Genomic DNA, 16,049 nt, shown 5'->3' with positions numbered 1-16,049 from the left:
TTCTCTTAAAAAAGGGTTGTAAAATGGTGATTCATTTATCAGCCCCACAGCTTCACTCTCAGACAGAGGATATTTATAAATATCAGCGTAGCGAGAAATATTCACAAATCTGATCACACGAAACCAGAAGATGGACGGACAGATGGATCTCCTGCTAACAGTCACATGCACTTCTAACACTAAATAATGTAGTATCCATCTTCTTCCTGAGGCTCAGACTCATACTGATTTAAGTAATCGAGCTGGGAAGAGCCAGCCAAAATCGAGTACAGTATACTGTACCATGCTCTGATTTCTCACCTCTAACCTCACAGCTCTTCCAAAACGATGACAATATAGCCAGCATTTTTGCAAAACTTTTATATATGCACTCACCAACCTAAGACCATTGTAAGATAAAGGCATGCAAGGTTTAGAAAAACAAAATTGGTTTAACTTTCAAAATTGGTTTAACATCTGCAAAACTACACTATTTTAATACACAAGACTAAGTGCATGGCTTATGGTCAGAGTGGTAATTTTTTTATGGTTTAGGTCATTTCAAAAATCCCCACTAGCATATCATTATCTATGACGAACCATCTTATCTTGCCTCCCTCCGTTTTCTGAAACCACTTTATCTTGAGAGGGTCACAGATCCTTTTTTCATTTTTAAAAACCCAGAAGGTCAGTTGCGTAATTTTATTTTCACCGTATTCAAGCACGGAAATCTCTCTCAGGTTCGTAATAACCAGAATTTGCGACAAAGGTGTTATAGGCTGGAGGAAAAAGTTAAATATCATTTATATTAAATACTGTACAAAGATATGTCTGTATGTCTAACAAACCGTACTCTAGGATTTAAAGGCAAAATTAGTATTTTTCTCTCTTAAAAAGCCAGAATCTTCTGAATAGGCTAGAGAAACACAGATCTGAGCCTTTTTTTTTCTGAAACAAAGTAAAGAATGGATTTTAAACCTGCCAGTTCTTAGAATAACATGCATCAGAAGGCACTGATTTACAGAAGGTATTGTTTTTCATTCCAATGGTAGGGGAAAATGATATGAATGAAAGGGTACTGATGCTCATTGGGGCGAGAAAAATAAAACAACACTGCAAAAAAAAACCACACGTTTTTTCAAAATCAATTGTAAAAAAAAAACGAGGAAAAGTAAAAGAAAGGTACAGTAGGTACTTGTATATGTATATGGCAGGAGTTGGGAGGATGCAGGCTGGGGCTGGGTTCACATGAGGGACTCACCGCGTCAAAACCATTCCTTTTCATCCTCCTGCAGGACTTCAGGTAAGTGCGAATACGTTTCCGGGCGCGTTCCTGATACTCAGGGAACTGTCGCCTACATGAGTCAATGATAGCCTGGATCTTTTCTTTGGGCTGTTTAGATATTGGGACCATTCGGTCCAAGTTCTCATCTACAAACAGCCTGACAAACATCTGTTGGCAAGAGGGAGACACAGGAAAAGGGATTGGAGGGCAGCTCTCTTCTATTCCGCTAGCAAGTCAGTATTACGGGCAATCATTTTGTGCAACGCTTTTCTTGAATGGTGCTACATAACTGGCTGCATAATGCCCTGCATATCTGCTGCACAAGACGTTATAATCACATGCACAGTGCTTTACAGGGACATGCACAAACGACATCACATGTGCATAAGCATCGCAGTATGGGCAGTCATTTCTCTTTCTCTCTCTGGCAACCAGTGTACAAAGCATGAACAGAAGCTAGTGTACTAGTTCAGAGGACAGCAGTTTCTTTTATACACCTGCTGGAGTAGGTGGATTGAGACAACCACAGGTCGCGTTGCACTGGTAGAAGAGGAAATTTGTAATAGGAACACGGCACAGAATTAGTTTGGCCTCCTAAGAGTCTGTCCTTAAGCAGCCTAATTAAGAGAAAGCTAATCAAGATAAGGAGATTTTTTTTACCACATTTAAAGAAAAATACATCAAAATCAGCTCAACATAGAAATACATCAATATAACAAGACTGCACAATAAATTCCATGTACCTTTTTTTAGAAAAAGTTGCTGCGAGTCCTGATATTGTACATACAAAAATGTCAATACACAATAAGTTTGTACTTTGTGTGTCTTCCTCAAGCTTCTGCTGTAACTTGAAAATGCACTTTGTAGCTTGTGTCAGCATAGGCCCAGTTAGAATTTAAGAGGTTCTTAAAAATTCTGGGTTTCCTCTGAGCTCAGACATTCCTCAGATGCACTAAATCAGATTAGCAGATTAAGACAGCACACTGATCCTTTGGTTTTTTGGACCTTCTGCTACTGACCTACCTGTGTGATTCACACTGCAATAGTGCTGACAATTAAATTGATGTATGATCAACAAATGACCACAAAACAGATTTTTTGGTCTGCTGCATTTTTTACTTCTCTCTGTCCATGAAGAGTTAAGGCAGATCTGCATCACAATTTAAGTTCCTTGACACTTAACAGTAGATATGATGGCTCACCAATTGTAAGACTTTTTATCTGCATGAGAACATTGCTCCCAACTTTGGATATCATTCCGGTCACCCTGGACATTAGTTAGGGTTTTATGGACTTCTCAAACTATTATTTTTTCTGCGTTTACAAATGTTTCACTTGATCTCCCAGTTCTGGCTCAGATCCTGGTTGAACATGTTTTTACTTCTCAATAACCGTTTCTAGCAAATTCAGAAGAATGTGCCACCTTTATGTATTCGTATGTATCTGCTTTCTCTAATTTAGTATTGTTCGATATCATTTTTAGCCTTGACAATAGTGTTGAACGCAATAGTCATTTTGTCTTATTGTTCACAAAATCATCTGTGTTCGGAAACAAACTTCATGATGCTTTAAAGGAACAAGTAAAGGTTTATTGCATGCTAAAAAGAGAAGAAAAAAAACAAAACGTTTTGGCCGTGGAGCCTTCTTCTCACCCAAAACGTTGTGTTTTCTTTCTTCTTTTTTCAGCATGGAATAAACCTTTACTTGTTCCTTTGCAGCCTACGCATGCTGACACAGCTACCTTCTTGAACTACTCCATGATACTGTATATGTCAGCGGACAATTAACTGGTTTAATGATTTATATGAAATAATTATTTAGTGGAAATAAACAACCACAAATTAGACTATCAAGCCTATTTGGCGGTAGTTGATTTAACCAAGGATCTCTTTGTATCCTTAGAATGCAGATGTTTACAAAATGTTTTATCATACTGATTTATTGTCATTCCTAACAAGGCATTGTTCATGTAATCCAATACATAATCATTGCATAAATTACATATGACAGTCGATAGGTATATTGCTTCAATAATATTTTGAGCTACAAGTGTCTGATTCTCTGTACAGCTTACACATTATTTCTACTGCTTGCAATTACAAAATTGCAGAACAATTACAGTGCTGATTGTGCACTGCCTTTGCAAGCTTGGGTGTCATATGATGATTATGAATGCGGTGTTGCGAACCTTAGAAAAGTGCATTACTACTCTTCGCAACAACTTCAGGACATCCTGTAGCTGTAAAAGGAAATAAGAGGCCTGCGAACAGCAAGCGGGCCTGTGACATAGAAATAGTGATTCAAGTGCAGTGCCCTCAACGTCTCTTTCTTCTGTGTTAGATACAAAGCTTCTGTCATACATTTCTTCAAAAATACACATTGCAATGACAACTGTTCAATATAACTAGTACATCACTGGTCTCTCTTATACACAACACAATTGTATAAGATGGCATGCACTCAGATATTTTCTACATGCCTGCTGGAAGTAAACTAAACAGATGTCAAGGCCATCAATATATCATCAATAGAATTCTTTGAAGCTGGAAAAGTGCTTGTTCTTTTGTCTTCCAAGTCTAGATTAGGAAAAGGTGTGAAAACTTGTTGCTTTGGTAAAGGCAAAGTTTAAGTACCCACAGAATTAATGGTAATTGTATCCATGGGGACCAGGACTAAACTGCTTTTAACATGTAACATCCATTAAGATGCATTACACGCCAAGAGCACGTCTCATGCAGGGGCATTAAACAATACAATCTGACACAATGCCCACTGGATTTAAAAAACACATCTGTACTACTCAGAGGAAAAGAAGGTTTGCCCTAAAATTGTAAGACGTTACTTTTTCTTATTCTAAAATGTTTGTCTGCAGTTGTTATGGTTTTACTATATTGTTTCCACAAAACAGTGCCCAAGTGCAAAACTATCAACACAAAACCCAAAATGAGATCAAAATTATATGCATCAGACACCATATAAATCATGTTTACACACACACAGTGAAAAACTCTTCATCACCTTTTTTTAAAAACTATTATCTATTGTCTCACATTAGCAGGAGTTTCAAATGCTCATTTCTCTTCATATAAAAATGCTCATGCAATACTGTACATGCAAGAAAATAGAACTTCTCACTACATAAGAAGTCTGTGAGAAGATAACAGCAATGTGCAATGGCATGGGGCAGGCAGATGATGTTGTTGGATGTGGTGATTTCATGGTGGTGATAACGGTTGAAGTAAAAAAAAATCTGTGGCTATATTCATAAAATATATGTAGTGCAGTAGTTAGCATTACTGCCTCGCAGTGCTGGGGCACTGGGTTTCAGTAAGTAATAATAACCTACCAGTAAGTCCAAAGACATACTGGTACTGTAGGTTAATTGGTTTCTGGGAAAACTGTTCCTGGTGTGAGTGTGTATTTGTGTCTGTCTGTGCTGGGATGGACTGGCGTCCCGTCCAGGGTGTATCCTGCCTGTAGCTGTTGCCAGAATAATCTGTCAATCTGTCAATCTGAATTGGATGAAGGGGTTAGAAAATGGACGGACTGGTGTACTATCCTGAGTTTATTTGGCTACTATTTAGTGAATAAAAAGAAACTTTTGAGCTATCTGATGTGTCAGTGTTATTACTTGATTTTGCACAATGACGTCAGTTCAAAAGTTCAAAACTTGTATTTGGAGCTGCTTATGGATTTTTTGTTAAGAGGTTTGCACTTTACAATCATTTGCGAATATTGCAATTTGACAAACTTCATAAAGCAATTGGAAAACAACCGTCATTCCTTTAATCAAGTCAGATATTACCTAGGTTCCCCTACTTTTAATTTTACTTCTGCTTAAGGGTTACCAGTCCTTTTGTGAATCAAGCAAAAACTGTATTTTTAAAGTGAAAAAGAAAAACATCTCAAATTTAAGATGTGAGATAATTGTAGGTATTAGTCTACACTTAAAGATTCACTTAAAGAGTAGTGCCGCAAAATAAGATTGCTGAAAGAATACAGTGAGATTCTGTTATAACACAATCTATGACAGTGCAGTGAAATCAGGGTTTTCACTGTCTGAAAACTATAAATCAACCTGACTCAGATGTTCCAGAAATTGAGTTAAAAAAACAGATAAATGCAAAACCCGGAAATTGCTCTCTATTAGAATGAATCTTAATGTAGTGGGAAAAGCAAAGAAAGGTGAAACTTGAGTTTCATAAGACACATTACTGAATCTACAGTAGATTGCATTATTGTGGCTAAACGACAAAGAAAATTAAAGACATTTTTCTAGCTACAAATTGGGATGTTGAAAGAAAATAATAAACACTCCACTGGTGGACATAATATTTGATGTAATATAGTATTATAACCATGGTAGAGAAACATGGCAAGCAGGTTTTAAAGTAAGCATGGGACAGATGAACTGCCTTCAGAAGATGCATGCCACTGGGCAGGCTTCTATATGTGTATATGAAAATAAAGTCTGCAGATAAGAAACCTGCAGAATTGTTACTAGAACTTTTTTAAACTGGCTCATTTTAAATTGTTTCAGTTTGAAAATGATCATTGCATTGCACTGCACTTCAAGACTTGAAAGTTGAAGTACTTGAAGTCATCCTGCTTATTGGGAATTATGCTACAAATAGCCTCACTCCACTTCAAGGCTGGCATTTATGCAGTTGACAAAATACCATAGCAAATACACTAGCCTTTAATATTAAGTTTACAAGAACTTGATTACTGTATTTTAAACTGTTTCAACTACTAATGCACTTCAGCACTTATCAGTTTAAAAATAAGAGGATGCAGTTAACACTTGCATAAAATACTTCCTAATGTTGGATCAGATGCAGAGCTAAAAAAATTAGTTGTTCATAGGTATTCTGTGTCCAAGTGGATTAGATACTGTACCTCTTTGATGTATTCTGCCGTGTAATATGTAATGATGGATTAATTACTCTGGTTTTTTAACCAGACCTGCACATGAAATAATTTCTGGAAATGCACATTTTTCTTTTCCCTACCCTCCCTTTTCTAAAACTTAAAAGATGTCTCTCACTCACTGTGTAAAAATTAACTGAATAAACCTTTAATTTTAGGGATAATCATCAGTTATTGCTTTAAATGGAAAAGAGCCCCAACCTTCAGTCAGAAGGTTTTAGCGTAGGATTGGAGAATACAACAGTAAAAGGTGAGAAAACATTTTTAAAAATTCAAATTGTTGAAGAATGCTAGAAAGTAAAAGAAAATTCAGAGATGATCTACTGTAGCTTTACTGTAACGATAAAAGCAATGATATGACTAAAGCCCCAGTCATAAAAAATATTGCCTCATAATGCTACAAAATAAAATATCAAAACACGCCACAGTTGTGTGAAAACATGATTAGATTCTGTGCTCTGTATGTTCAGCTTAAAATATCTATCATAATAAACAAATTGAATTCAATCAAGCTAAAAGGGTGGTGTAAATAAAGTAATCACAGATTCTATTACAATTAATTTAGCTTGTGGATATTTCAGTAACAAAACCCCCCCCAAAATGTGTTACAGCATGAAAGTAATGCTGTCTCCTGAGTTTGGACCCCAGCCGCCATGTTATACATGAACAGGGTAGTGGTGTATTACAGTCACCATCCCCTGCACGGCTGGAACACAGCCTCACTGCAGTAGTGCCAGGTATTAACCCATATTAACGAAGCACAACTGCACTGCGGTTCACTAAAACACAGCTTAGTCACCAATCCAGCGCAGCACAGCTGCCACACGAGTTCCCGCTAGGAACCCGGAGACCCGTTGGGAGTCCCCTTGGCCGTACTTACGTTGAAGGCCTTGAGCCGCTCGGCCTCCACCCCTTCCGCCTCCATCGCCCTCTCGCAGTCCTCGTGGTCGTCATGGTCGTCATCGTCTTCGTCGGCGCGGCTGAGGGACAGGTCCTCGGCTCCTCCTCCCACGCTCTCGTTCTTCCCCGAATCCAAGCTGGAGTAGCTGTGTGCTGGCGACTGAAACATATGCACAGGCCGCACACTTCAGCCACATCTCGGGTACTCTTTCTACACCAGAAAACCGCACCGCCGGGTCCTTTCGACTAAGGCTCTTCCTATCATTGTGCAGCAGGATCGACCAAGTGCTGAGTTTAGACCAGTGTAAGACAGTCTGGTTTTACCATCCTGATGGTGTGTTGCTGCAGTAGTGATCAGTGTAAGACAGTCTGGTTTTACCATCCTGATGGTGTGTTGCTGCAGTAGTGATCAGTGTAGGACAGGCTGGTTTTACCATCCTGATGGTGTGTTGCTACAGTAGTGATCAGTGTAGGACAGGCTGGTTTTACCATCCTGATGGTGTGTTGCTGCAGTAGTGATCAGTGTAGGACAGGCTGGTTTTACCATCCTGATGGTGTGTTGCTACAGTAGTGATCAGTGTAGGACAGGCTGGTTTTACCATCCTGATGGTGTGTTGCTGCAGTAGTGATCAGTGTAAGACAGGCTGGTTTTACCATCCTGATGGTGTGTTGCTGCAGTAGTGATCAGTGTAGGACAGGCTGGTTTTACCATCCTGATGGTGTGTTGGTGCAGTAGTGATCAGTGTAGGACAGGCTGGTTTTACCATCCTGATGGTGTGTTGCTGCAGTAGTGATCAGTGTAAGACAGGCTGGTTTTACCATCCTGATGGTGTGTTGCTGCAGTAGTGATCCTGCTCACAGGTTCAGACATCTGATGTACAGTATGAGCCTGGCAGTGGAGTCAATGGTGTGAATGTCTCCCGCCTATGGGAGTTTGACTAATCACCTCATTACTATAAAGTAATGAACAATGAAAATGCACCAGTCTAAGTTTTAGAATACAAATCTGATTAAGCTCAAACACAATGTTATATACATCTCAAGTAGAGAGCAGATACATAAAACATAACTGTTGTTTTTTCAGTAGTGCTGTTCTTTGGGATGACTGAGTTCAAGCTAGTGATTTTATAATAACAGTAAGTGCTCAATGTTTGGCATGTAAGGTTAGTACAATTGCCAAAATTAGTTCAATTAAGATCAATTAGTTCAATTAGTTCAATGTCTGTAAAAAACAGACATTCAAAAAGACAAGATTTAAATGAATGCAAGAACAGCAAAAGAGACAATCATCTCTTCCTTGAGTAATAAAGAGCACCTGGTTCCCATCGACATGACTGGAAGTGCCCTGCCTGGGAGGGAAATGGCACAGACAATGAGATGTTCTGCTTCAACGGGCAGCAGAAAATACAAGACACTGTCTCTGTGAGGGACAGGACATGCCCTGCAAGGCAGAAGGTCAACACATCAAACCAAGAGCATTCCGTCTGTCTTATCCACCTGTGTTAATCGTTTGAAACTTTCTATGGCTACCGCATGGGAGAAATCCCAGGAAGAAATAACATGCCCATTGGCATTATGACTGTAGCTCACTGTTTGCAGGGAAATGATGTGAACACTCACAGGCCGTTCAAAGGTAAAATGTTGACAGCTGAGAGATGTCTTCTGTGGGTCAGAGAACATCTGAGATGAAGGCAGAGAGAACGGTGCAGGCTTTTATTCAACCATTTAACCCTTGACAGCCATGACAGAAGACACCTTGTGCGGGGATATTCCGATAGGCATCCTGCTCACTGTTGCATTGTGCAAGCCAGTCAGTGGAGAAGTGGAAATGCGAGGATGTGAGAGGAAATCTACTTTTTGGTGCAGAGTAAGGGCAACCTTACCGTCCAGCAACTCATTGAGAAAGATCCTGAGCCAATAGTATCTTCTGTCCTACAAGTCAATCCAGAAATGTTGATTTTCCAGCAGGACAGTAAACGATCACATAGTCTAAGGATTACACAGATACAAACTTCAGAGACCTTTTCTGTGGTCATACCGTGGCCAGTTTTATTTCCTGCCTGAGTATGGGAGACCATCTGTGAGTCCCAGTCATCACTTCTATCAAGAGAGACAACCAGCAACCTGCCAGCTTTTCCTGGGTGGCAGCAGCCCCACAGGAAAAATCGTGAAATAACCCCACAGCGATCTGCCCACGGCTGATCAGGTCTACATGTCAGTGCTGCCAGGATTGTGTTCATGTTCAGGGAGGTTATACTGAATGCTGACACTGTAATGTGCTCATTTTGTCAGTGTGCCACGATTTATACTGAAAACTGAAACAATTCTTTGATTTGTATTTTTATTCAAGTTTCCTGATGATTTTGTTATACATCTGTTTAAAGCATTTGTATAAATCCATGATGCCTGAGCGTAGCATTTCTTTTTTTTTTTGCATCAGTACATATTCCATGTTTTGACTTTGGTAACATAAACGTAAAAAATAACTCACCCAGAGAGCTTAGATTGTCTTTTCTACATTACCATCTTGATTTTATTTTCTGCCATCTAGAAAATGTGATTTTTTTTGGTAAATACTTTGGCATATTTTTCAAAGACTATTCCCAGCTACAAAACACTCAACACATAAAACCCAAGCTGAGATTACAATTCTAAACATCAGACAAAGTATATCATATTTACATATGAAATGAGAATCTCTTAATCACCTACTCAGTTCTTTAAATACTATTGTCTCACATAAGGACCAATTTCAAATGTTAATTACTATTCATTCACAATACGTTATTTTATTGTTTGGTAACAATTATGGCTCGTTATTACAAGTCGACCTGTCCATGTGAGAATGGAAGGAAGCTGAACTGATCCTGCCTACATCATTACATCAAAGGCCACAGAGAATGAGTAACAGTTTGTGGCAGTATGGATGAGACAGAAGAAGCTGCAGGAGGTGGATGTGTTCATGCCGAAGCTGGAGCCCCTGGCCATGGTTGTGGTCAGCAACAAATACATACTGTTCTCTCAGATGAAATTAGAGCTCCAGTAATTGCTCATGTCAGAAACAGCTCTCATAATGCAACTAGGTGGATGTGTTATCCAACCAAACCTCAAGAGGTCAGCTTCTAGCCTCAATTATCCGATTATTTCTAAATGAGAATCCGTTAAGTCAAGAGCACTGCACTGGGCTTGTATGTGCAATAGTACAGAAATCATATTAATAATGTTCACATTCCTGTAAAGTTAGCATGAAATTACCGTGTTTGATTGCTCTCCTGTATCGTAGAATTGAAAGGGCTAAATCTGGTGGAAGAAGTGTTCTCATTGCAGAGTAGGAGGTCATTTTAAAAAGGTACCAAGTCACCCTGAAGCATACAGAATGTACTGTATTTCAAATAAGTATAATAAATGCCGTTTCAAATATATAAGCAAGGAGTGAAGGCATTCTGCAATGAATCTGTTCTATTAAGTTTAGAGGCAGTGCAGTCGGAATATAATGTTTTTTGCAACCTTGTCAGGAAATGGGGTTGTGTACTAGGGCTGTTACACCTGCGTGCTATGTTTCCTCAATGAGCTACACAATTTCCTTATAGACCCAAAAGCTGTAATTGCATTTGTCATGACCTGGGACAATATAAACCTGTATTAGACATAAGTAATACGAGACAGTTTTACATCACATGGAGAGTTCATCATGACTTTTCACTCACCCTGTTACCAACTTCTGCACACTACAGTACGAATTACTTCCAGCCTGAAGGTAGAAACCTTATTTTGTATCTTGTGTTTTCATAAATTTAGGATTGCCAATAATATTTTGTTATACCTACCAGAATTGGGATAGTCAGTTGTGTGTTTTTCACGTCTTGTCTGACGGCCACAAACCCTGCAACTGCACACAGGGGAGGATGAGGGCAGACTTTTTCATCCACTATTGAGCCCTTCATCTTTTGTGCTGATGGGAGGACAGGAGCATCCCTCACCAGCAGAACCTCAAGACTGCTACCCAATCTCGGCCAGTTGTGTGCCAGGGCTGGGAGAATCCCAGGTACTGTTTGCTAGTGACATGACCCAGGCTCAGCCCCGATCAAAGTCCTCAGCTAAGGCTCGGGCAAACGCCTTCACATCATTACAAGCCTATGTCACGTTTTTATTTTGTACCTTGTTCGACATAATTTAGAGGATTCACTCATAAAAACATGATCTTATGATGCACAATTTCTATGAAGCAAATGCAACCATGTGAATCTACTGTAGGGTCAGGGTGCTATTGGGGAACTAGAGCTCCTCTCCTGCGATTAAAAATCTGTCTCCAACCTGGAGCCTTATCAATATCATTTGCAGCCAAGATTATACATCAAAATCCTGGAATACCTATTAGACCTATTAGAGTGGAGTGTCCAGAAAAGTGCTATATAAATGTAAGCTATTATTATTATTATTTCAACCCTGGTCCTTGAGGAAGACGGAGTCATCTGGTTCTTATTCCAGCCGGGTTTTTAATCACAGGCTCATTTACTTCTGGTTTCTATTTAAGGCATCCTTGCACATTTGCAAACCAGGTTGAATGGGATTTGCAACAGGTATCAACCCTGTACCGGTTTCTGTGTCTCAGAACTGCCCTCATCCCAGTGTGCTGTTTGAAATGGAACCAACTGGACCTCTGCAGAAACTAAAAAAACTCCCACATTGTGTGGGTGTCTGATACAATCGCTCCCACCTGTGGATCTTAAACTGATCCACAAGCAAGAGCTGTTTACTCTGAATGAATGGTGAGTTGAGGATAAAGTGTATAAAGTTCTGTTTGGTGACATTGCTGGAAACGGTACCTAGAAAGAGGGGTCTTTATGACACCCAGGAAGGACTGCACAGACATGTTAAATGAAAGTCTAAGCAAGCAAGATGATCAATTAAGTCGGCATTCATCTCCGGATGTATGGAGCTCAGCTGGAAGGAAAACCAGCAGACACAGTGCCCGTCCAGGACAATGGGAACCAGTGGTTTAAAATGTACATTTGAGCATATTGTTATTTTACTCCCAGAGGTCATTTTCCTTTCTTGCGTTCACATAATGTGAAAAAAAAAAGATGCAAATCATCTTACTAAAGGCAATGAGGTTAGAAGGCTACTTGGTGTGCTACTGTATATCGCATTCTCCACCAGCTGTAAGAATGGTCAAAATAATCCGTTCTGGATTCTCCCCTTTCCATTAAACAGGAAACACCAGAAAATGGTGTGCATAAAAAAAAAATATTTTACTGTATTGATGAATTGTCTTTATTATTTTGAGTGTTTATTGAGTCTTTTGCCTTTCCACAGAACAGGGGTTTGAGAGCAAGGCGGTGTAAAACTTGTCATTGAACAGAAAAAAGGCCATACTGTATATGGTACCTCATAGTAATGAGCAAACACAATATACTGTAACTGCAATACTTACTGCTGTTTTTTTTAGAAAAGGCGCTACCTTTTTTCTAAAAAACAAAAAACACACAACTTCAAATCTTATATATTAATGTCTTTTCTAATGGTGGCCAGATGCAGTTAATGTACCTTTCAAGTATAAAATTAACCAAAGAATTATTTATCTTGTGTAAGTGAAGGCTTTTTGCACAGATAAGGTCACCAAGGCCAGAATAATTAAAGCTGTAATATCTCTCCAAGTATAGTTACACTAAGTATACAGTATACTGTATATAGCCACTTTTTAAAAAAACTTAAGTCTCCACCCATCTTTTATTCTAAGAATGTATTGATGTTTGTACCGTAGTTTTAGATTAGTTTCATGGAGCATCATTTTCTTTTAATGCTGTATTACTGTTACATGACAATATTTCTTCACAGAAAAAATATATGATCATCTGCAAAGTTATAATAAGTTATCTGTATGTACACTTTTATGTAACAGTTACTATATACAGTATATATTTTCTGATCTGTATATTTTCTTATAGTTTACAGAAACGACTGAAAATGAGATCCTACTATCATGGTGCTTTATTAATCTGTACACAGACCAGTTCATATGAATGGGCACAGAGATTGCTGCATATGCACAATATAGCACCTTAATCTTATTTTTCCCATTTTGGTTCCCATTTAGTCTTTATTGCACTCACAAATTTAACCAATTAATTAAGACTGGAAGTTAAAGTAAAAAAAATGCAGTAGATACAGTCAAATAACACTTTTTCAAATCCACTTCACAAGATGATATTGGTAGCAATTGAAAGGCACATTTTATTCAACACAAGATTAAGCTGTGGAAAGCACTAATGTACATCTACAATAGTGTCATGAATATTGTTTAATGAAAATTGTTCCTCTGTCTTTTTTTATCATAAATATACAAGCTTTTTATTTTGTTACATAAATATACTCGATAAAATTTGTTAAAACAAATGAAACACAAAATACGTTAACTGTAAACAACAGACCTATCCATATAGGGGTATTGATATTCCTGAATTTTAAACCTATGTAGTATTATTTTATTATTTTTATCTTGCTTCATTATTTGTGCATTTCCCCATTATTCTAGAGAAAGTCTGGTATTTCTGATTTTACAAAGTTCCCCTTGAGCAGATTTTCCAAAGAAATCCGAAGTCTGTAAAAGTCTTTACTCTTCAGCCTGTTTCATAATTGCATAAGTAATTAAGGCTATTTTGTTGGATAACGTGATAGAGACATATGCGCATGCAAGTTGATTAAGAATCCTGGCAAGCTTAAGATAAAAAAAAATGCTGGCAAGCGTTACAGTAGGCACGATATGTCATAGTGTGGTGAAATGCTGATTTCTTACAAACAAACACTGTGGAGTCAGAGGCCATGTCCAGCTCCAACCAACCTGAGGTCACATCAGATTTTCTATGTTCATTTTCCTGATTTTAATGAAATACAGGGGTCCCCATTTAGTTTTGCGGTTAGGGACAAAAAAGTTGTGATGCTAAAAAAACAGCACCGATCAGGGAATTTCCCCCCATAGGAAATAATATATTTAAGTGGGGGAAGGGAATAAGGGAATATAAGGACGTAATGGCACCCTAAATGAGGATGATTTTCCTTAATGGACTGTATGATGGATAATACCAGGGTTTTATTCCTGAAATTAAACATGCACAGTGTGGACAGTAATGCAGTATTTCTTTCACAGTTCATACAGTATAGGGCATCAATACAGTTGAAACCTTCACTGAAGTAACTTCAATTTTCATTGAAATGTATTAAATCATAAATATGAAATTGTGTTGATCATTATTATCACTTACCCCCTCAACAGCGGAGGCAGCATAAAAACGTTGAATGAACTTCTTTTAAGAAACAATGACACACACGTTATGGTTGACATTTCCATCGTACGCATAAAATATGAGGAAGGAAATTCATGTTTTTAAAAATATGCCGATATTAACTGCATGTTCACTTTTTCCTATTTCTCTTGGTCTCATCTATCTTTACATCACTACCAGCACAAAAACTCTTTGCTTTCAGCACCAGCACTGTTACTTGCACTTTTCTTTCCACTCATTTTAGAGATTTCAAAGTTATTTCACGATAAAAAACGCTAAGACCATGGGGGTGAAGAGCTCAAACTCGCACCAGGAGAGCTGACAATGGGACCCAGGAGCACCGATGGGATGCTGCACAGCACCATGACGTAGTTAAGATGGCGGCGTGTGTCCCAGAATTCCAACTTACTCGCCATCATTCTGGGTGAGAACTATGCAAATAGCGTTACATAAGTCGAAGGGACCTTTAGCGTCGCTGATCGGGGTGTAGCCCACTTTATCGCTGTCGTCAGGGTGAAACAATGTTGAACGGGGAGATGTTAAACAAGGGCCCAGCGGAAATCTGCACATACATATGTACATCTCCTGTATGTAAGTGAATCAGTGGCTGTAGAAAGGCAGGTCGTCTCTGCGTTCCTGTCTTCATGCAGGTTTCAGCCTGTGGGACGTGAGAAAGGCTACAAAGGAAACGAGGCCATTCGGCCCATGTTGCCATGGCGACGGGAAAAGGCTGTGCCAGAGGCAGCTGCAGGCCTTTTTGTTTATCCCCCTTCCCCACCTGTCCCCCCTTCCCCGCATCCACATTCCCCGTGTTCAGGAACATCGCATGACCCCTCCCCCTGCCTGGAAAGAGGAATTCAGTCAAGGCGAAATGGAAAGCTAAATTTGTTCAAGGGGAGGAAACCTCAAATCTCTGCTACGCTTGATCGGAAGCCGCTTGGAACAGAGGCACATGGGCAGAAAAGGCTGAAACCCCTGCAATAATGCATACTTCCTTTATAAATCAGATGTATTTTACCCTTCGGACAGAAGATGACTAGACATACAGGATGTCCAAGATGCTGTATAACTACATACATTTGGTGGGCTTTATTATTTACTAGGAACGGTCAGATTACATTTTCCCTTCTTGTTATGTGCAGTTTAAAATGCTATGCATGAAAGTAATGTCGGCAGGGAACAGTCAGGGAGAGACTAGGAGAAGAAACTGGAACAATACGGGGTTCGGAATATATACTGTATACATGTTGCATGGAATTTGTAATCTAGTGTATGGTTTCCATTTAAACATCCATATACAGACACAGACACACACTCACACCAGGGCCAATCTTTACAGAAGTCAAGTGACCTATCAGTTTGTCTTTGGCCTATGGGAAAACACAAGAGCCCCCAGTGGAAACCCACAAGAACAGAGTGAGAACATACAAATCCCACACAGACAGCCCCCCAGGTCCAGAATCGAACCCAGGTCTCCATAGCAAGGCAGCAAAGCTAACCGCTGCACCACCATGCTGCCCTTACAGCAGTTAGATAAGTTCCGGTTAAATACATTCCTGTGCCACGTTATACTTTCATCATTTATAATCATGTTTTTAAAAAGAAAGGTCCAATGTTACCGGACACATTGAAAACAAGTACCCATTCATACTGTAAGTGATCAAAACCTTGTT

At 39.1% G+C, this 16,049-nt stretch overlaps 1 protein-coding gene across 3 annotated transcripts in view; it reads right to left on the bottom strand.

Moving 5' to 3' along the window:
* LOC148831859 (nucleolar protein 4-like) overlaps window positions 1–16,049 on the bottom strand; it is a 117,061-nt gene that overhangs the window by 34,502 nt on the left and 66,510 nt on the right. For 2 of the 3 annotated variants that reach the window (XM_088919294.1, XM_088919293.1), the window contains exons 7-8: window positions 7,074–7,253; window positions 1,241–1,432 (exon numbers count right to left, since the gene is read on the bottom strand). In XM_088919294.1, coding sequence (XP_088775420.1) covers window positions 1,241–1,432; window positions 7,074–7,253 — 372 coding nt within the window. The remainder of the gene's footprint in view (window positions 1–1,240; window positions 1,433–7,073; window positions 7,254–16,049) is intronic. The other variant, XM_088919295.1, reaches the window with a different exon arrangement.

This window comes from Atractosteus spatula, chromosome 6, assembly GCF_055471065.1.
Source record: "Atractosteus spatula isolate fAtrSpa1 chromosome 6, fAtrSpa1.hap1, whole genome shotgun sequence".
NCBI classification, from domain to species: domain Eukaryota; kingdom Metazoa; phylum Chordata; class Actinopteri; order Semionotiformes; family Lepisosteidae; genus Atractosteus; species Atractosteus spatula.
Note: the sequence above shows the minus strand (reverse complement) of the source record. Positions and strands in the feature narration are given on the sequence as shown.